Source organism: Leptonychotes weddellii, chromosome 7 (assembly GCF_054177405.1).
Source record: "Leptonychotes weddellii isolate Sample4059 chromosome 7, ASM5417740v2, whole genome shotgun sequence".
In the NCBI taxonomy this organism is placed as follows: Eukaryota; Metazoa; Chordata; class Mammalia; order Carnivora; family Phocidae; genus Leptonychotes; species Leptonychotes weddellii.
The window spans coordinates 105,047,220-105,068,926 of NC_138375.1; the positions used below are offsets into that span (position 1 = coordinate 105,047,220).

Consider the following 21,707-nt stretch of genomic DNA (forward strand, 5'->3'; position numbering starts at 1 on the left):
CTCCTCCATTCATTTATTTTCATTCCACTACAGCATTTAAAATGGGTGCCTAATAATCCATCTTATGAAGGTTTATTTATTATTTAGCCAAACTTCTCTATTGTTAAAGATTTTGATGGTTTCCAGTTTTTCACTTAAGTAAACATATAAATAATGTTTGCAGTGGCAAACATCTTCAGCACCCACATTTTGCAAACAGCGTGTTCTATTTCCTTGGGAATAATTCTTAGGCACAGGAATAATCATCGAGTTAAGGTATGAAAAATATCAAGATTTTTGATGTGTATTTCAAAATCGTTCGTAGGAACGTTGTACCAATTTGCACTTCCCCTCAGCCGCCCAAGGGAGCTATGGGAGTGGTACTATTGTCTTATCCTCCCCGAACGTCAATGTCATTCTATTGAACAGTGCTGCCCACGGTTGCAGGTACTGCAGGAGTAGATTGGGCCTCAAAAGAAAACATATTCTTTCTTTTTTTTTTTTAAGATTTTATTTATTTATTCTAGGGGGAGGAGCAGAGGGAGAGGGACAGCCAGACTCAGAGCTGAGCCCACTGCGGGGCTCCATCTCAGGACCCCAAGATCATGACCTGAGCCGAAAGCAAGAGTCGGACGCTTAACTGACTGAGCCACCCAGGCGCCCCAAGTAAAAATATTCTTGACAAAAAGTTGACATGGAAATAAGATCTGTGGGCTGAGCATCAGGTTCGTGACACTGGCTCTTTGCTGTGGCAGTAAGCACAAGGATGTCACTGTCCTGTTACCTGACATCACTTTAATTCCCCTCTTTCCACCTTAAAAGGGAGTCCGACTTGCTTCACTAGCAGTGACTTCCCATAATACTGGTAATAATGGCACATAGTAGGCACTCATTGACATTACTGAGCACTTACTATGTGCCAGGCATCAGGTGAGATACTTTTCATGCATTTTGCTGTTTAATCATACAACAAAATTAGAAGGAAGGGACTATGACATTCCACCCTCTACCCCACTGAGCGCCGATTTCAAGGATGAGCAAACTGGGGTTTAGAGAAGGTAGTAGTTTGTCCAAGTGCAACAGGGGTAAGTGACAGGTAAGTGATCAGCGATCTGGAAACGGCCAGGGAACACTTTCTAAGGTGAATTCCATGCTCAGGACATAGAGGCTTTGCAACCTTAGCTAAGCGAGCCGGAGCAGGCCTGTTCAGAGGGGAATAGAGGCGGTGTCAGTGACTTACCCATCTGGGGCCTCTGTCATTCAGTTGACCACGTGGTGCCCGAGCCCGAGGCCAGCCTGACAGAGGCTTATGAGAAGTGGCGAGAGTGGGCAGATGGGAAGAGCTGTTGCGACTATGCCTTGCATGTGGACATCACCCACTGGAACGACAGCGTCAAGCAGGAGGTGCAGAACCTCATCAAGGACAAAGGTGAGCCCCCGTGTGCCCTCCTGCCTTCTCCTGGCTCGGAGCCCGGAACCTTGCGCGTGAGTGCTAGGTGAGGGGTACCGCTGTGTTCCAGGCACGTGGTGTATGCCATCTCACTCCTTACAGGATCCACATGATAGGGGTGATTATCCTCAGTTTGCAGATGGAGAGCCTGAGGCTCAGAATAAGTGGCCCAGGATCACAGAGCTAGTTAGCAGAAAATGTACCCAAAATCTGGGCTCTTCACCTCAGGCAACACTGCCCATTTGGCAGAGGAAGAAACTGAGGCCAAGAGAGGTTAGCATCTTATGGAAGGTCATACAGCTATGAAATATGAGTTCGGAATTTTTAACCTTTGTAACTTGCGCTCCAAAGATCAAACCATTACGGTTCTCAAACAGTGGCATCCTCAGAAAAGGCTACGGCATTTGTGGGAACGAAGATATGTTCGTACTCAGGCTAGGAGCTTAGGACATGGAAATGTGGGTGTCCTCTCAGTGAGTACATGATTTAGGTTTCCCTGGTCGTCTTAGATTCTTCTGTTCTCTGCTTCCTTCTCCCTTCTGATCATTAGATATTTCACGTACACGCAGTACCCCCCATACACACACAGACACGCGGTGTGCTCAGCATCATAACGTGGCCTGGGGGATTTAGGGAAGCATAAGGTGTGGTCTCTGCTGGGCATCCAAGGCAAGAGGAAGCAGACCAGTGAAGAGCAACAGGATAAATGCCACAGGGTGCAGAATATTGTTGTAATAGTAATAGCATTATACTAATTTCATTACAATCACGGTACTAATACTAACATAATAACATGCATTGTTATAACACTAACTTGATAGTACTATTCTCAGTGAGCTGCCTGGGTGCAGATGCTGGAGTACAGTGGAAAAGAGTGAGCTCTGGGTGGCAGGGGAGAGTCTGGGCTCCCAGACGATGAGTTTTCCGTTCCCTGTCCCTCCTCACCTGACGAGCTCTGCCCAGACATTTCCGATCCAGGATATGAAATTATAACCCCATCCTTTCTTGTGATTCCTTTCACACTGCGCATCTCAACTGGGGTAGAAAATGGAAGGGCTTTAACACCTACTTGCCTTCCAAAGGGCCCAGGTCATTCCGCAGATGACGCAGAGGCTTATGGGAAGGGTAATGTTGGGAAAAGCTGGCCTGAGCTGAACCACTCTGGGTAGGGAGGTTCTCACATTACAACCCACTTTTGGCCTGGGACACTGTGGGCTGAGATGGCCCTAATGGTTGGAGACCAAAATTATCCTCCTTTCCTCAAAATGACTCTCTGTTCCCCAGCCCTACCTATTTATATAAATTACTACATTAATAGTCTGTTTGGGGGTGAAAAATTAAATAGCTCTTTCCCTATAGCCCTTACAGCTTAGATATTTAAGCACACGGTGCACCTTGACTTCTGCCCCTTAGCTCCGTTAGTTCCCCGAGGATATGGTCTCCGTCCTAGATGCAGCCCCCCTCCCTGCCCCCAGCACAGGCTCTAGTGTGCAGTAGGCATTCCTTAAGTGGCGAAATAAACCCATCCCAGAGCTCCATTAATGAAACTCAAATATGGTGGCAGGTCTGGTGCTGAGACTTTGGTATCTGTTGTCTCATTTAATGTTTCCAACTGCCTTAGGAAGCAGGCTCTTGTCATTTTTCCATTTTACAGGTGAGGACACCAAGAGGTGAGGTATTCCAAGCTCGCTGAACTAGTATGTGTTGCTGCCCCCGATTCTCGGTGGTGCATACTGCCTCGAGCAACAGCCAAGCTTACTGACCCTCTGGGCTGGGGAATGGGGGTGGGGGGGGCAAGACAGAGGTGCAGCAGAGCCCATTCTGCTGTGACGCCACGTAGGCACGGCTGCTTTTGCACGTGAGGAGAGGATGGAGAATGGGAAGCATCTGCTTTATATTGGACAAGCGCCTGTAATGCACTTGGACCCCATGGGCGACGGGAGCAAAGGAAGGAGAGCGGTCATGCTAATGTTGTTGTCTTCCTGTTTTCCCTCCCTTCCCTCTTGCAGGGGTTAACTCCTTCATGGTTTACATGGCCTATAAGGATTTGTATCAAGTGTCCAACACAGAGGTAACAAGCCATTGCTGGGTGGTTTGGGGTATCTGGATGGGTTTCCTGTTGTTGCCGATGACCTTGGCTCTTAGAGCATGAGTCACAGTGGTCGCTGTGGGAGGCTGCTAGACCAGAGTGCTTCTTAAAGCCCTCGTAGTCCATGCCACATTTTAAATAAGGTAGCAGGCAGGGTGCCCATGGCAAGGCAGACCAGGAGCTAGAATTTCCACTGGCAGCAGCTTTCTCAAAAGGCCAAGAGGAGAGGCATGCCGGAATCTCCGTCTCTCACACAAGCCCTAAACCCCGCATGAGCTCAGTGGAAGTACGAGGTGCTCTGCCTCGCAGGATTAAGGAGGGCCCCCTGCTGTTTGGGGTAGTAGCTTGCCTGTGACTCTCCCCGAGACAGTCTCATGGCTTGTGTCGGTTTCAGATGAACCTCACGTTGTCAGAGGAAGTGCAGGGAGTGAATTCCCATCCCTCCTGGTTGGGAGGTGGGGGGAGATCTACCTTGAAGGGTTAGGGGATAGGGGAGCCAGCTGTCCTTTGAGCTTCTGGCCAGGTGGTAGCAGCTCTCAGGAGCACTGGTTGAGAAGGATTGTGAAGGTCTGTCCCAGCGAAACAGGATCTAATACCATTAAAAACGTGTGCGCGAGGCAGAATAGAAGCCTCGATAGCACTTTGTTGTACATTTGCCCTGTCCACGGAGGAGACACGACGTGTTCTTTATAGAGACAGTCTCCTAGAGTTCCTGTGGACTCGCACTCTTTGGTCGTGCGTGCTTTAGTCTGTGTTTCTGCCCTAATCACTGATTTCCTCTGGTTTTCCTCATTTGTTTTATCTGTGGCCCTAGTGATGGACCCCTGTGTGAAGTTGCCAAAAGCCTCCGTGGCTTGTGAAGGTGATGGCGACTCCTTTCTCTTTCAGCTCTACGAGATCTTCACCTGTCTGGGTGAGCTGGGAGCCATTGCGCAGGTTCACGCCGAGAATGGGGATATCATTGCCCAGGTAACACCACGCAGCTCCCCAGGGTGTGCTCTCTGCATGGGCTGGGGTCTCCGGCCCATCTCTTTCCTTGTTCCTTCAATATTGCGTGAGCTCTTCATGGGCGCAAGGCTCTGTCCCTGTGCTAAAAACAGAGCCTGCCCTAAAGAACGTCCCAGGCTAGGAGGAGGCAGTGAAGGCAAGCGAGGGAGAAAGCTGAGGATGCTGTATAAAGGGGGGCTGTCTGGCCATCCTGGGGGATCAGAACAGGCATCCCAGAAGAAGTTTTCAAATTAGGCCATTTAGTGGGAGAGCATTGCTAATTCTCTTGGAAAAGTAAGCCCAAGCTATGTGACAGTCTTTGTCCTAGAGAAGAACCCTAAGGCAGCGCTTCTCAGAAACCCGATCCAGGACTGCAGAGCTCACGGCTTTAGGTAATAAAGAACAGGGGTCTTGTGGGGATCAGACACCCCATTGGTTTCCTAGAAGGTGTACTGAGAAACCCGAGGCAAGAGTGAGGAAAGCGAGGCCCCAAGGCCCAAAGTGATCGTTTATGAGGAAGCAGAAGGCACTCTCTCCATCTCCTGGGTTGCTTAATGGGCTGGATGCACAGATGTGTCTTAGCCAGGGTCTTGTTTATCTCAGAAGAATTCAAGATTGGCCTCCACTAGGAGGAGGCTGCTAGAAGAGTGGGAGCTCTCTTGGTCCATTTAATAATACTCACAGCAAAAACCATTATTCATTCTTTCAGAGTATTTCCTAAGCGCTTTGTGCCAGGCATGAGGTTACTGAGGTGAGCCAAAACAGATGCACCCCGTAGCTCACTAGTCCTTGGGCTGTGCCTTCGTTTTAGAAGTTGTCCAGGACTTGGTGAATGTGGTCCGCAGGGGTGTGGGAACCGTGGGGTCGACCCTTGTCCCAGACCTGTGAGCTTCTAACGCCAGGTACCATGTGGTGAAGACTTGCTGCTGTGTGCCAGGCTCCGGTACGGACTCTGGTGTATTCTCACTCTTCACCTGGCCCTTCAAAGATGGCTACCATCCGCCCTGTTTTGTAGAGGAGAATATGGGGCCCAGAAGGATGAGGTCACCGGCCCAAGGATCACAGCCAGTAACTGGGAGGAGAAAATCTTAGCTCTGAGGTGGTGTGGCTTCGCCAGAGCTGGTGTCACGTGCCACCAGTCCCGCGGCAGGCCCCCCCGAGAGACAGCGCGTCCCGCGGCAGGCCCCCCAGAGAGACAGCAGGTCCCGGCAGTGCAGGGCTCCTGCCGTTAGGATTTCAGACTCTGGGTGTTATCTCATCAGCGGAGGAGGTGAGCTAAATGTGTAGTTTCCTCTTACTGACCAAGGAGATTAAATAGGCCCCTGACAGCCTTCTCCCACGTCCCCCACACACTGAGAGATAATGAAATCATTTTCCAAAGAGGGTCCAGTGCTCGTGAGAGGCATCCCCGTGGTGTTAGAGCTGTCACTCGTCCTCTTGCTCTGCATTTTCAGCACAGCAACTGGAGGGCCCAGCCCTCCCTCCAGATGCCCTAGAAACCAAACTCCCTGCTACTTCCTCCAAGGCCCTGTGGAGGCAAACGGGCTGCAGTGCTAAGCCCCCTTTCCAGCTTCCTCTCGTGGCTTCTTAGCACCGAACTGTCTCTGGTCCCCGCCCCCCCACAAACCCCTCTCTTCCCTACCTTGTGAAGGCTCTGTTCTCAGTCAGGGAAAGAATAAGGGCATTCTTCCATTTGAATGAGTTTCTTGTGTGTGCTTATTTTATTCAGATTGAGCCGAAAGATTTTATCCCATTGTCTAAATGAAGGCAGCTGCTGTACCCAGAGTTGATGCAGAAGTCACCAAAGAGCAAGAAGAACGCTCTCTCATGGGTACCAGCCATGGACATTTTCAAAAGTTTCCAGCCGGCAGGACCATCTGAGAGGGTGGCATCTTTAGCCGTTCCTCTAACAGTATTTCTTGAGCACCTACTATGTGCCAAGCCTTGGCGAGGGAAGATGAAAAAGACAGGGTTCCTTTCCTCATGGAGCAAACCAAAATTGTGTCATGCCCTAAACTAAGATGTAATTACAGCAATGGTGCCCACGGCCACCTCATCCTTCTTAACCTTCCAGCTATAGGGACACCATGGGGGCTTTCAGAATGGGACTTCCCAGCGTGAACAGTGTATTAAAATCACCTGCGGAAATTAGGGATTCCTGGGATTCTCCTGGTTCCAGAAATTCTGAGGTAGGAGGTCGGTAGTAAACTTCAGGCACGCGATGTGAACATGCTGGGAAGCCAGGGCTTGAGCTCCCTCCCTCCTGTGCACGGCGCCAGCCCTCTTGTACAAGGTAGACGTGAGTGTCAGATGAGACAGAAGAGGCTTTGTAGTTGGACACCTCGACCTTTGTGCGACTTCAGGAGGCAACACAGAGCGGAAGCTCTCCAGAGTTCAGAAGAAATAGTGTTCAGTCCAAGTTTCGAGAAATGGAACAGTAAGAATGAAAAGTGAAAGTCCTTTGCTGCAAAACTCAGCCTCTGACCTTTTTTCTAATCCTGTTGTAGATGGAGACAGTGATCATTCACTTCTCACAATTGCTTAGAGCGTATGCATCTGTCCTCATACGCCTCTAAAATGATTTATATTATTAAAAACAAGAACAACAAAAAACAGTTCTTCTTTCGCAGGGAGAAGGACTCCTTTCCTTTCTCCACATCTCATAGTTCCAGAGTGCCACAAGGATTTGTTCAGGTCCCTCTCCCTGGCCCCCCTCTGCAGCGGCCAGGTTCATTGGCACTGGCCTTCGTACTTGGAGAGTGAAGGCCAGCAAAACTGCAGATACGGCCGCTTAGGATTCCTGCCAGTCCCAATTAGCCCACATGTGTGCTCACTGCCCAGCGCCCTGCTCCTTCCGGAAAGCTGGCCACAAGTCTGAAGAATTTCGCCATCAGCTGTGAGGGGTAGGCAGTTCTGTCACAAAACAGCCTAATTAAATAGAATCTGACCACAAGATTACCTGAGTCAGGTAATGCTGTTTGGAGGCATTATTTTGTCTGGTTAAATTCTGAGTCCATTTGTTTCAGCCATACATTTAAACCACAAGAAAGCCCGAGGGCTTTGTGAAAGCGCGGATTCCTAGATCTTCACCTCTCTATCCTGATTTGGAGAAGGCCAGACAGCCGCACGGCCACAAAAGCAAGCCAGGTGATCCTGATGTAGGTGGGAGGCGACTAAACCTTGCGAAACACAGCAGGAAACTATAAGGAATAAGCGAGCTAGTGTGACTTTCGATGTGTAACGGCGAAAAAATTCTGATACTCTGCTGCCCTCCATTTAATTAAAAAAACGTTTTTTTCTCCTCTTAGTTAAGACTTGACCCTATTTTACAATTCCAGACGGAGCATTAACAAATGTATTCAACATACACGTTTTATTCTTTTTGTTCCCTTGAACTCTTTGCTTCAGATTAAAAGATGCCAGCGTGGTTTTTCCACGCCTCAGCGGAGCTTATCTCAAAACTGTTTTGTGTTCTTTTCTCATTGTAGGAGCAAACCCGGATGTTGGAAATGGGGATCACTGGCCCCGAAGGCCATGTGCTGAGCAGACCAGAGGAGGTGAGTTGCGGGGGGCCGGGGCAGCACAGCAGTGGAGGTGCTCTGTCTTTCCAGCATCTTCTGGGAGACGCCTGTGACTATACTCCCCAGCAGCCTGGCGTGTGGCCTGCTGCTCATTTGACACTTGGAGTGTTTGTGTGGGGCCTGCCTTCCCCGGGCACATGCTTACACGGTGTAGGAGCAAACCTTGAGGAGAGACGGGGAGAGTCTGTGAGTACCAGACAGCGATATTGGAACATTTCTTCCAAAGGCCACACGTCTGACGGACCAACTCAAGGGACTCAGAGAAAAGTGGAAAGCAATGTAAGGGAAATGCTTACTTGTGACCCCTCATCTCTCTAAAGAGAACTCAAGGTGGAGGGTCCTCCACACGTATTCAGTTGGAGAGGTAAATACCTAAACCCTTTCCTAACAGTATCCGTCTCAAAGACGTTTCCGCTTCCCTTATTCCATATTATATTCTGAGTCCTGCAAAATAAAATACCAGCCATATGGGCGGTCGGTGGAGTGGGTGTGTCACAGACTTCATGTCTATCCATTTGTTGTAAGGTGATGATTAAGTCTGGGTATGGGAGTTTCCCACGTGTAAAATGAATGATGACTAGGGCCTGCTTAGCCCCGGGCAAGTGAATAAAAGCTAACTAGTGGCTGATTGCGTGTGTTTGGGATGTCGGCAGCTTCGGCTGCTAGTGCAGGGCATAGAGCAGGGACTTGGCTGCCCCCACGGCTGAGTGCACACTGGCTTTGGGAGGCCATCCTGGGAGTGGCACCTGGAGTGCATTCAGGGCCCTCTGTGCGAGTGGTGTGAGCCCGGCTCCTGCTTGTCATCCCCAGCCCCCCACTCTGCAGAGGGTAGAAGGAAGAGTCAGAACCAGAAACGAGAGTATGCCTGTTGCCCATCTCTTTCAGAGGCTTTTAAAAATTAAAAGGTAACACACCTACAGACGAATGTTCCTATCATAAACATTCGAGGAATTTTTACGAGCTGAATACAGTCGTGTCACTCGTGCCCGGCTGGAGAAACAGAACTGTCGGCACTCCAGAAACTCCTCTGCGTCCGAGGACGTTGTTCCCAGTTGAAATCATTTATCATTATTTCACAGCATTCCAGAAAGGTCTGTCTCCTGAATACCAGGCCCTTTCTATGGAACACGAGCCCGCACCCGGCGCTGTGCTCATTACCTTAGCTGTCCTTGCTGCTTCTTGGGGTGGTTGGCATTACTGTTGGGTGAAGAAGCGAAAGCTCAAGAGGTTAAGCCCTGGCTATTCCCATGTGAAAGACTGGAAAGCTGTTTACGCGGTGTGAGTGGGCCAGGGTGATCAGCCCTGTTTGGCAAACTGTTCCTAAATGCTGGTCGCTCTAGAGATTTGCTGGCAAGATGGATTTCTGTACCAGCAGCCAGGGGATTTCTGAGCAAAGTCTATTTTTGTTACTTGGTTTGTTTTTCCAACCCCTCCCCACCCCACTCCTCCTGTTCCCGTCTCCTTTTTAGTAAAAAGCTTCTCGGCTGTAGAGCTGGACAACCCTGGAAGCCCTTTTGGGTGAAGCTGGAGGGTGATGTCACCTTCCAAAGATAGTCATGTTGTCAAGGTGCTGAAGAATCCGCAGTGCTGGGAGGGAGCGGGATCCGAGCAGCCGGGACTGAGGCTGTGGGGAATGCAGGGGACAGTGCAGGTGTGAAGAAGGAGGGACGGGCGGAGGAGGAGCTGGCCCCTCTTCGGTTCAGAGCACACGCCGCTACCATCTCGAGTGATGCGGTGCAGAGAGAGCTGAACCCGAGCTTTGCTCCTGAAGTCCGGGTGCTTGGGGAAGGTGGCCGTATTTACCTGTGGTCAGGGGCTCCAGGGGCTTGTTCCCTTGGAGTCAAGTGCAGCTTGGGGGACGCCAGCAGGCAGGACCCGTCAAGTTCTAGAGTCTGTCTGCTGAGCCACACCCACCAAGGGCAGTGGCTGGTTTGCATTATGCAAACACCAGGCATCTGCAAGCTATTTTTGGTATTTTTCAAAGTTTTGGGCTGCATAGGCTGACCAGAGTATTCTATCCATCCAAAACAGAACTGTTGCTGATTGAATGGGAGAACCCCAGCATCCCTGCTTTGGGCTGAATTGGACTTCCGTGGGCTTTGGGCAGTGACGCAGGCTTTCCCACACTGGTCAGGAGCTATGATCAACAATAAGCCCAATAGCCAGCCTGGCAGGCACACTTGCCTTGTCCCAGGGGTGGGGCAGTTGCCTTAAAGGATGAACTCTTAGATCCTCACAACAGCCCTGTGGGTGAGGTCCTATTACTGTCCCCAGTTCACAGACAGGAAACTGAGGCTTTGGGAAGTTATGTACCGTACCTGAGGTCGCCCAGCTTCTCCGTGACAGAACCAGAACTCAGACCCAGGCCATTTGAAAGAGCCCGAGCTCTAAACACCCTTCTTTGTTAATAGTGTAAGGGGAAACTCATTATTTTTACTGAATAAATTCAACCAAGTTGGAAAAATTAGCATATTGGAACATGCAGATTCTACTTTAGGGTGGGATGGAAGAAATCGAGAAGAAGAGAAATCTCTGCTGAGAAGCCTGGGAATTATCAGTGTAAGAAATGCCTGCTGGAGTGTAAGAAATTGCTGCAGGAAAGGATTTGATGTCTAATTACCTTTACTGGTTCTTGCTTCCATATTGGTGCTGGGATGCTGTTTTGCCAGAAAATCTGTGTGGGAAGACTGGGGAGCAAAAGCTTCCATCACATGCAGCCATTGGGGTAATCACAGGGAGAGGAGGGAAGCAGCCTAGGAAGGTGAGGGTGAGACTCTGAGAAGCCAAGTGAAGCGCCACAGCGGGGACGAGGTGGGTCGGGGGCCTCTAGCTGCAGATCGTCTAGGCTTCTCAGCTCTGCGCTGCGCTGCATTCTCAGCTCGCAGAGGCTGGGGAGTGGTGCTCTGAGAGGCTCGTGCTTCTCTTGACCCCCGGGACTTCTTTTTGCAGCTGGAAGCCGAGGCTGTGTTCCGTGCCATCACCATCGCGAGCCAAACCAACTGTCCACTTTACGTCACGAAGGTCATGAGCAAGAGTGCGGCGGACCTGATCTCGCAAGCCAGGAAAAAAGGTGATTGGTGCTCCCAAGAGCTTAGCACCAGCCATGTGGCTCCTTCCCCCTCCGGCTGTCCTGTAGAAACAGTGCCTCTTTTGCTCCTTGCCTTGCTCTCTGGGAAGCCCTTCCTCCCTGTTAGCGCAGGGGATCCTCTCGGCATCCTATGTGGATGGCAGGACCCTGGCATCTCTCCCGCTTGGCAGGTGAGTTAACTAGGCTCAGGAAGGGTGGGTGGTTTGTCCAAGATGGCACAGCTTTGGTCAGTTCTTTGAGGCATCTTTCTTCCTCCCTTTGATCCTTCATTGTCAGTTCACATTATCTGAGCTTTGTAAATGGACATACTAGTCGAGATTATATTGGGTGCAGAAGTCAAAGATCCAACTCAAATGGACTAAACACACAAAAGTAAATTATTGGTTGAAGGTGTTTCAGGCATAGCCGGATCAAGGGGTTTCAACAATGATGTTGGGGCTCTATCACTCTTCATCCTTTCTTGTCTGCTTTTCTCTCTTTCGGCTTTATTTTCAGGGTGGACAGTGACAAGAGTAAATGCTAAGAGGCATCTGTTGTCCTCAGCTCTTGATGGGGGGCATGATGAGGAAGTAGGGTACGTCTTTTCCAAAAGCTGCAGCAGAGGTGCCCGGGAGGGCTCTGATTGCCTCGGCTTGGGTCATGGGCCTCTCCCTGAGCCAGCGTCTGCTCTGGGGATGCTGTAATTGATTGGCTGGGGCGGGGAGGGCAGCATGCAGGGGCGGGGGCCCACCACCTGAGCCACACAGGTTATTTAGGAAAAGGGGATGAATGGGTCTCTAACACATGACTATTCTGGTCGTGGAGAGCCCCGATAAGGGACTCAGCCACCCAACTCTGAGCTGGTCTGCAAAGCTCCGCATGGGGGGTGGCTGGGGTGGTTAAAAATAGTTCCCCTGGCTCTGATGGCTGAATGTTGAGCTGCCTGCCCTTCTGGCAGAGGGGACCCTTTTCTTCTGGGAGGGGATTCTTCCTAATTGTCTAGACAGTCTTTGTAGCTAGCACATTCTGGGGCATCTCTTGCCTTACCCTGCTCACAGTAAGCCTGCTGTTTTCTTTCTCTGCCTTTAAATGTCTCAACGTGACATGGTGTGGTTGCTGTGCTGGGTATGAGTCATTGGGTGAGTGCCAGGAAAGTAGCCCAGTCTTCCTTACCCGCTCTTGGAGAAAGAAAAAAACAAAACAAAACAAAACAAAACAAGAAAGCAAGCAGGCAAGCAGGATGCATGGGGAACCCTCCCACCCGCTCCCCAAGACCACCTGCCGTACTTGCTTTCGTGCCTTCTGCTCATGGCTGCATCCTCCCTCAGAGCCATTCTCAGGATGACCTGAGGGTCTCAAGGACAGAGTGCTTCCGCTGTACGCTGGGTCTTATTTTAAACTCCTGGAGAAAGATGCCTCAGCCTTCGCCTTCTGGCTCATGATTGTCTGGCCAAAAGAGCTAGGACAGCTGTGTCCCAGGGTGGCAGGGAGGCAGGGAGGCCTTGTTTCAGGGCTGAAACACTGACTCCTGACATGGAAGCCAGGAGACATCTCGGGACCTGTCAGTCTCAGGGAAGGAGCAGAGAGTACTCAGAGCAGGGAGAGAGTGTAGCAGGGCTCCGTCTTCCCTCCTGACCTGAAGTCCAGCGTGTTCACTCACCGAGTGTTCTTCAGCAACTCTGCAAGCCTGCTCAGACTTAATATCAGGGAGCCACAGTTTAATGAGGACCAACTGTATGCCCCGCACTGAGGTAAATACTTGAAATTTATTGTTATGTAGAATTGTCAAAGAACCCTGGGAAATAGGCATTATCCCCATTTTTCAGATGAGGAAATTGAAGCACAATGTGTCAGGATCTCCCAGCTGGGAGAGCAGGTATTCAAACCCAACTACAATTACAATTTTTCCTTATTCTACTCTTCCATTTAAAGATAGTCCAAAGGGAGAGTTCTTCCACCTTTTTTTTAGAAGATTTTATTTATTTATTTGTGTGAGAGAGAGCACGAGTGGGGAGGAGAGGGAGAAGCAGACTCCCTGCTGAGCAGAGAGCCTGACGTGGGGCTCGATCCCAGGACCCTGGGATCGTGACCTGAGCTGAAGGCAGAAGCTTAACCGACTAAGTCAACCAGGTGCCCCAGAGTTCTTCCACTTTTAAGATTGTTATTTCTCTTAGGAGTACCTGGGGCTTGCCTTGACCTCCATTTCTTTCTTTGTGGTCCTATATGATTTAGTTGGGTAAATTGCTTTAGAGGGCCCTTGAAATTCTCATTAGTCTTGTGTGGATCCTTTTTCTCATCCTCCCAAAGAGCAGGGCTGTCATATATGAATCATTGCCACGGATTCCTTTTTTTGCCCATGGCAGACATCACAAATCAGTCTTGACTCTTGCAGTGAAACCAAAGCGTATTTAGAATTCTTTTGACAAAGAATTCCAGGCAATCAAACCAATAGATTAGAGTTGAAGGAAGGCAAGACCTATTTATAATTTTGGCCATAGAGCCTTCCTACACTTTTACAATGGAGGGAACTTGAATGTGGAAGATGGAGGACTGAAGCTAGAGAAGTTCAGGGCTTTATGGGGCATCTTTTGCCCAAGATTCTGGTGTAGAGAAACTTGGTACCAACCAACCTTCTGTGAGACAGCATTTGCCTTCTCTTTCTCTGTCCCTTCTTCTTTAAGAAGCTCAGCTTAGTTCAGTTTATTTCCCAGTATCCCTCCTCCTCGCTGCTTGGTTTGGGCATATAAGCCCTGAATTGCAGACACAGGGTCCAAGAAGTGAGCCTCATCTTTGATGTGTCCCAGGTCATTGGGTGCCCTCGAGCAGATCAGTCCTTGTTTTAGGTTACAGAATAACAAGCATGGTGGAAAGATCATGAGAACCTCTTCTCCAAGGGAGTGGACTTACTTTGTGGAACCAAAGCATGTCCTTGCAACAAGCAGGATCTAGCAGTTCCCGGGGATGCAGGCACACTGGGGGCTTTGGGCCTCCACCGTGGGAAGGAGTAGCAGTAGTATAAGGAAGTCATAGTCCCCAAGCATCTCCTGTGTGCCAGACACTTTTACACGCCAGATCCTTTCTTTTTCACTATCCTGAGTAGAGATGGTCTTATTTCATCTATTCCAGGACAGACCTAGTTCACATTTTAATATTTCTGAAATGTCAATGAATCTTAGAATCTGTATACATTTTTTGTTTGGCCTCAAATATTAATTTGCCTCAAATTGGGGCTTAAAGCTGCATCTTATAACCGATGGCTTCTTGAGAACTCGGGGACACAACATTGTTCGTGTTTAGCAGATAGAAAAAGCAGAGGCTTGGAAAAGGTGGGTACATGGACTTGACCCCAGGCCTGCCTGACTTCAGAGCCACGAGCCTTGAGGAGGGCTAGGGGCTGTGATTACCTGAGCCAGGCCCGGAGCAGCACAGATGTTCTGCAAACCCCTCACCTGTTTCCTACCCTTGCAGGAAACGTGGTCTTTGGTGAGCCCATCACTGCCAGCCTCGGCACAGATGGGACCCATTACTGGAGCAAGAACTGGGCTAAGGCAGCCGCCTTTGTGACATCCCCGCCTCTGAGCCCTGACCCGACCACTCCTGACTACATCAACTCCTTGCTGGCCAGGTTGGTGCGGGGATGACGAGCGGCCTGTGTCCCATGGAAACCTCGTGGGACCCGGGGATGAGGACTGGAGCAGCCCATCCATCAGCTAGACTAGAGTCTGCAGTGAGGAGAACACATAGAGAACAACAGGCTCTTCCCCATCATAGCTTACACATTACTAACAGTAACCATATTCATAACGTCAGTAGCAGTTAACACATATCATGTGCCACAGGATCTCACTGATCCTCACGACAACTGTATGAGTGAGGGACTGTCATCTCCATTTTACAGGTTAAGCAATTGAGGGTCAGATCATGTGCCTCATTTTGAACAGCACCTAACTGAAATTAAAGGGAGACTCATTGGCGGCTGCTCCCCCCCGCCCCCAGGACATGTAGGGTCAGTCCCATCACTCATTTGGGTCCCTTTTATTTTGTTACCCAGAGATGATCCGACCCCACCCCCTCGTTTTCCAGATGGGCTCACTGTAAGCCCTAGGGAGGGAAAGAACTCACTTACACTCACACAGCCGGTAAGAAGTACAGAAAGGATCCTAAACTCAAGTCTTGTCCTTCTGAATGCTGACATTAGACACTCGAGGCTTGTCCCCAGCGGTGCCTTTAAGCCACCTCTCCAGTTTACATGGAGCTTTTTTCCTTTGCCAGTGGAGACCTGCAGCTCTCTGGGAGTGCCCACTGCACTTTCAGTACCGCCCAGAAGGCGATTGGGAAGGACAACTTCACAGCCATCCCTGAGGGCACCAATGGGGTGGAAGAGCGGATGTCTGTCATCTGGGACAAGGCAGTGGTAAGGATCAAGGTCATGGGTGGGGGCCGGCGCCAGATCAGAGCCTCCTGCCACTGCTTCTTTGTAGGTGAGCCCTCCTACCTAATGAGATGTTTCTGGAACCACGTGTCTCAGGTGGTTCAAGAATGTCATTTCTAGAGGGATGAACCTTGAGATTGTGAGGAGACCTCCTCTAGACTGTTAAGAACTAGGAGCCACATGTACAGACCCTTCATCTGATGGCATGAATGACCTGTACTTAATAGTGAGTTAAAATTCTTTTTTTGGGGAGTGTTATCCCTTCTTTTGGAAGGGCTGGATAGAACCCCTTGAAAGGGTAAGCAAGGGGTATATGCCTAAGAAACTGAAGTCAACTCTCTCATCAAGGATACCCTTCCCTGAGTGTGTGATCATCCAGGCTGTACGAGAGATGGTCAACCAATGTCTTGTGGCAGTAGGCCTGGTTTTATTTTCTTTAATAACATGATAGAGGCTGACAAAAATAGCCATGCAAATGAAGGCTGTCCCAAAGGTTTTAGCAAAAATAATAATTAACTCATTATTAAGTTGACCACTTCCTTCTCTTTTATTTTTTTATTTTGTTATTTTTTTAAAGATTTTATTTTTAAGTAATGTCTGCACTCAACGTGGGGCTCGAACTCACAAAACCCCGAGAGCAGGAGTTACACGCTCCACCAACTGAGCCAGCCAGGCACCCCCGCACCCCCGCTCTCTTTCATTTTAAAAACTCTAAACATACTTATTTCTGAGCCACATACATTGCATATGAACTAATGCCTCATTCATCTACACAGTGTAAGCTACCAAATTATTTCCCTTCTCATCTTGGCTCCTAGGAAGCTCAAAGTTAGATTCAAAACTAAATTCTTTTTTTCTTATCCAGGCTTTTTGTTTTGTAAAGAGGGAAAGTATAAATATTTTTGTCTCCTCTCTCACATACTTAGGTTTTGTTTTTTTTCTTAAATACTGTTTTTTATATATATATAGTTGGTACAGTCTGGAATTGTTAAAAATAATATGTGTATTTTCTAATTACGCACATGATACGTTCTCATTAAAAGAGCACTTGGAAAGGACAGAGAAACACAGACATGGAAGAAAACAAAAATCCATCATAATTCGACAACCCAGGGTTAACCGTTATTATCATTTGGGGGAGGCTCTTCCATATTCATCCTGTGACCATGCAAATACAAACAAATCTCTAAAAAGTGGGCCCGTGACCACATTAGTTTTTACTGGGAACTCTGTAATTCTTTTTGGAATTAGAGGGGCAAAGCAGTGAGTGTATGCACATAGCCAGAGAAAACGCACACTCCAGGAGTCGTCACTGCCTTCCAAAGGCAACGGCGAAGCCGGCTGGGCAGCTTGCGGGTGGGAGCTGTGTGTTTCTGGTCTGTGTCACCGTGCTCCGAATGCAGGAGCCCTGCGCTGAGGTTTTTCGGTATTCCAACAGGCCACCGGGAAAATGGATGAAAACCAGTTCGTGGCTGTGACAAGCACCAATGCCGCCAAGATCTTCAACCTGTATCCCCGCAAGGGGAGAATATCTGTGGGTTCTGACAGCGACCTGGTGATCTGGGACCCGGACGCGGTGAAGATCGTCTCCGCCAAGAGCCACCAGTCGGTAAGGCTGGCGCTGGCGGGACGAGAGCGGCGTGGAGAAGGCTCGTGAGGAACTCGGTCAGGGGAGATGCGTGTGTGTGCCTTGTCCCAGGCCAGCTAGACCGGGATGGGTCACAGTCACGGACCTTACCAAATTCTCGGTGACGTCACACCTCAGCAGGTTACGTACGGGTGGGTCAGCAGGGGGCTGCTCCCAGCACAGTCACTCAGCACGGAGGCACCATGTCTACACCCGCCCCCGAGATCGCTGAGGCGGGCGACCAGGTCATGGTCCCTGGGGTTGGCTCGGAGAGCTTTCCTAAGAGAAGCGGTATGCGGCACTTGCTCTCACACTGCGCTGGCCCAAGCCAGCCCCGTGCTTGACCTTACCGCAGGAGGGCAGGGAGGGCAGGGATCCCCCCTGCACCGAGAAGGAGAGGGAACGTGAAAAAAATTGGTCAGCAGCCCGGACAACTTCCTCATGAGGAGTTTCATAATTAAAGCCCAGTGCCTAAGGGAAAGGGCTTCATCCCTGTTAGTAAAAATAGTTCCTATTTTTAAAGCATTTATGTTTCAGGCAGTGTGCTTTTCATTCACTGAATCTCCGTAACAGTCCCTGACAGGTAGGCACTGTTATCATCCGCATTTTATCGAGGAGGAGATGGGGGTGCAGAGAGATTCAGTAATTCATACAGGAAGTAAGTGGTGAAGTTAGGATTCAGACCCACACAGCTCTTTTGGAGTACAGACTCCAAACAGATGTCCTTCATGCTTTGCAATAATGCCTTGCGCTTGGTGAATAAATGAAGGCAGTAGAGAGAAATCCCATTTTTTGGTGGGGATGGCCTTCATTTAAACATCGCGTCACATCACGTCATTTAATTTTGGGCTAGTGGAGACCTAAGGGTCACGGACCCCACCCACTCACCCAGCACGTACAGGAGTGTCAAAAACAGCATCCCTCACAGTTCCCGAGCTTCTCTTTGAACACTGCCAGTGACAAAATATACGTCCACACCAGGGCCTTTCTAAAGATTGATGCTTCTCTTTGCTGGGAGGTCCAGTCTCTGCTTAGCAGCCATCTCTCTCCCGGGGCTTCTACGCACCCAAAGCTTACAGGTGGTGTTGGAAGCTTTTCGTGGCTTCCCTGGTGCGTCCATTATACTGAGGCTGAAGGCAGGGTCCCAAGCCCAGGAAAACCGTGTTCCTCCCCTCACCGTCCTACGCCCCCACTCATGGCTTTGCCCCTCGTCCCTGTCTCTAGGCTGCAGAGTATAACATCTTTGAAGGGCTGGAGCTGCGAGGGGCCCCTCTGGTGGTCATCTGCCAGGGCAAGATCATGCTGGAAGATGGCAACCTGCACGTGACCCAGGGGGCTGGCCGCTTCATCCCCTGCAGCCCGTTCTCTGACTATGTCTACAAGCGCATTAAAGCCCGGAGGAAGGTGAGAAGCTGGCTGAGCCTGGGGGTGGGGAAAGGGGACTGTGTCCCATTCAGGCACAGGGACAGTAACCACGAGATCAGGAGGGGTCCGTGTGCCTCGAGCCTCCCAAAGAAATTCACAGCAATGATCTCTTCCCAAGAGACACTTGCACAGATTTCATGTACTATAAAAAGAGGGTTTCTAAAACATTTTTGGCCCAAGAAACCTTTTTTTCCCCAATAACTTTCCTCCATTCTTACAGTACTTTTAATTAAAATAGTTTGAGATTTTATTAATTCAAAATAATGTTTATATATTTTTTAAAAAATAACTCTTGAAGGCTTACAGTGAGAATTAGCAGCCCACACCCACCCCTCCCAGTCTCGTGTCTTCCATCCAGTGTTGCACCCATAGGGCAAATGTTTATAGCCCTTTTAGCTAGTTCACATAAAATCTTGTTTATGTCCCTGATTTCATAGATAGGTAGAAAGATAGATACACAGACACTTATCTGTGTGTTTATGTATCTACCTACGTGTTACAAACCGAGTGCTGTACTTGATTTAGGGGTGAGGTCCAGAAGTCTGTCTTTTCAGAGCCCCCTGCTACCCCCACACCAATCACATGGTCGCCTTCCGGTAAGACTAGGGATCCACAGAGCAGGGTTAGACCAGCCCTGGGATGAGGTGGAATTTGACCCCTGGTCCCGACCTTGTCTGCTGGAAGGCACACCGTCATCTGTGCCCCTGGGATAGGCCAGCACCCAGCAGCTGAGAGAATGAGTCTTCAGTCCTGGTGACGGCAAGGTGGGGGGCTGGGGACACACTGTAGCGGCCATTAAAGAGAGGTTCGCAGAAACTCCGTACCCGAGCACCCAACCCACTCCCAGACCGCCTGTGATCCCAGTGACTGGCCATCCAGCCCCTGAGTGCGGACGCAGGGAGGCCCCCTGTTGCGGAGTCAGCTGCCGGCTCTGTCTGAGAACCGGCGTCTTCCTGTCGGCCGGCTGCAAGGCTCGCTCCCTGAAGTCCACCGGCCAGCTCTGTTCTGCTCCCGGCGCCCTCACAGAACGAGGTGCACCATCTCTTAGGGCGTGTGTGTGTTTCCAGAGGCGTTTGTCCTTTAGTCTGGATATGCCCGTAGCCTGCACTTGTTTATGTTATGACGGCGTTTTATTTGTTTACTTTTATTTATTTTAAAGATTTTTTTATTTGAGAGAGAGAGCATGAGTGGGGTGGGAGGGGCAGAGGGAGAGGGAGAAGCAGGCTCCCCGCTGAGCAGGGAGCCCGACGCGGGGCTCGATCCCAGGACCCTGGGATCATGACCTGAGCTGAAGGCAGCTGCTTAACTGACTGAGCCACCCAGGCGTCCCCTTATGACAGCGTTTTAAATCCCTGCACCGGTCCTACCTCTTTATGAGTGATCCTGTAAAGTTAGGTGGTATGGAGTTTCATTCCACACTCCGCTTGTGACCTCCTAGAGAAGAGAATGGAACTCAAGCCTCCCATATGCATCAGGTCTTTATTTCCATTAATGTGCCTTAGAGTCTGCACCTAACGAAATGTCGATGATCTAGAGCTACTGGCCAAGGTGTTTGGGGAGCACGGCTTGAGCCATGGCCCCACGTGAATCATCAGCATCTGCAAACGTGATGAGCGCCACCTCAGTGCCTGCACCTGAGTCTCTCCCAGAGGGGAGGGCAGGCTCTGTGGCAGACGTGCTCGGCGTCTTACCGTGAGCCCCCCTGTCCTGCCGGCCTCCTCTGGCAGCCAGGGGTCGGACCTGGGAGGAGGTGCCATACTGGCCACACCGCCCATCAGCGTGTGTCTGACAGACCGGGGGCCCCCTCTGGAGCAGGCACTGTGCTTCCCGTGACCCTCACCCCCTGCTCCCGGCACCAGGCCTAGCCTGGAGCATGCCCGGGGAGGGGGGTGGTGCTGGCTGGCTCCCCAGTCCCAGGACAGGTTCCCAGCCACAGCGAGAGGCCAGGGGCCAGACTGCGGGATGCACCCTTCGAGGTTTGCCAGCTCTGCTCTGGGCTGAGGAGCGTGGGGGTGGAGCTTCCCCCCGGACCTCACCCCACCAGCCCTTACGACCTTGGCCCAAACCGCGGCCCTTCTTGCTCCCTCTGCTCTGGGCCTACAGGCCCTCTTGCCCACCCGCTTCCTCTTCCAGGAACGCCGCCTTCCCCCTTCCCTTCCTCCCTCCTCCTCTGCCCCTCGCAGCCTCCTCCTTCCCTCCACCCGGCCGGCCGCAGGACAGGCTCCTTTATTCCTTAAGAGGGAAGCTCACCTGTTGAGAGAGGTCTTCCCTGACCTCTTCTGCTGTCACTCTGTCCCCACACCCCCTTTATTGTCTGCGTCTTTTCCTTTCCTTAAAATGACCCTATTATTTTTATTACGTTCTGGCTCCCACCACACCCTGAATTCCCTGACTTATCTCTGCCACCTAGCACAGACCGTAACTGTTGACGGAATCAGGGTTGATGGGCTTTCTCTGCTGCAGATGGCAGACCTGCACGCGGTCCCGAGGGGCCTGTACGACGGGCCGGTGTTTGACCTGACCACCACACCCAAAGGGGGCACCCCCGCGGGCTCCACCCGGGGCTCCCCCACGCGGCCCAACCCGCCCGTGAGGAACCTCCATCAGTCGGGATTCAGCCTGTCCGGTGAGTGGGATGTGGGACGTGGTGGCCCTGGGCAAGAGGGGAGGGACGAGGGAGGAGCACCAAGTGCTCCAAGCTGACAGGTGACCTGGGAGATGGTGACTGGGGCCAGCAGGAAGCTTTGCCCAATCAAAAAGGAGTCCCGTTGAGAAGGCAGGATAAGGCTCGGTGAGATTAAAGATCAGGTTTAAATGATGACCAGTTCTGCTTAGAGATCACAGCTGTTGGGGTGGGGGCCAGATGTTTCCCATTAGGAATCGGTGATTTTCCACGTGAGACTGTGGGGGCTGTGCGTGGTGTGGTCACGTCTCCGTGTGCCCAGAATAAAAAGAGCTCAGACTGCAGGGGCTTCTTCGAACCTGGCGTTTTTACTCTCCCCTCCCTCCTAGTGATAGTGATAGTGTGAGTACGAGCTGCCGTTGAGTAAATACTTACCCCAGGCTGGCC

The 21,707-nt window shown here is 50.6% G+C and overlaps 1 protein-coding gene across 2 annotated transcripts in view; it reads left to right on the forward strand.

The window, feature by feature from the left end:
* The window catches only part of DPYSL3 (dihydropyrimidinase like 3), a 104,664-nt gene that overhangs the window by 78,800 nt on the left and 4,157 nt on the right, over nucleotides 1–21,707 (forward strand). For both annotated transcript variants that reach the window (XM_081826883.1, XM_081826885.1), the window contains exons 4-13: nucleotides 1,244–1,408; nucleotides 3,439–3,500; nucleotides 4,407–4,487; nucleotides 7,994–8,062; nucleotides 11,036–11,156; nucleotides 14,622–14,778; nucleotides 15,426–15,567; nucleotides 17,024–17,194; nucleotides 18,437–18,616; nucleotides 21,101–21,263. In XM_081826883.1, the coding sequence (XP_081683009.1) occupies nucleotides 1,244–1,408; nucleotides 3,439–3,500; nucleotides 4,407–4,487; nucleotides 7,994–8,062; nucleotides 11,036–11,156; nucleotides 14,622–14,778; nucleotides 15,426–15,567; nucleotides 17,024–17,194; nucleotides 18,437–18,616; nucleotides 21,101–21,263 (1,311 nt within the window). The remainder of the gene's footprint in view (nucleotides 1–1,243; nucleotides 1,409–3,438; nucleotides 3,501–4,406; nucleotides 4,488–7,993; nucleotides 8,063–11,035; nucleotides 11,157–14,621; nucleotides 14,779–15,425; nucleotides 15,568–17,023; nucleotides 17,195–18,436; nucleotides 18,617–21,100; nucleotides 21,264–21,707) is intronic.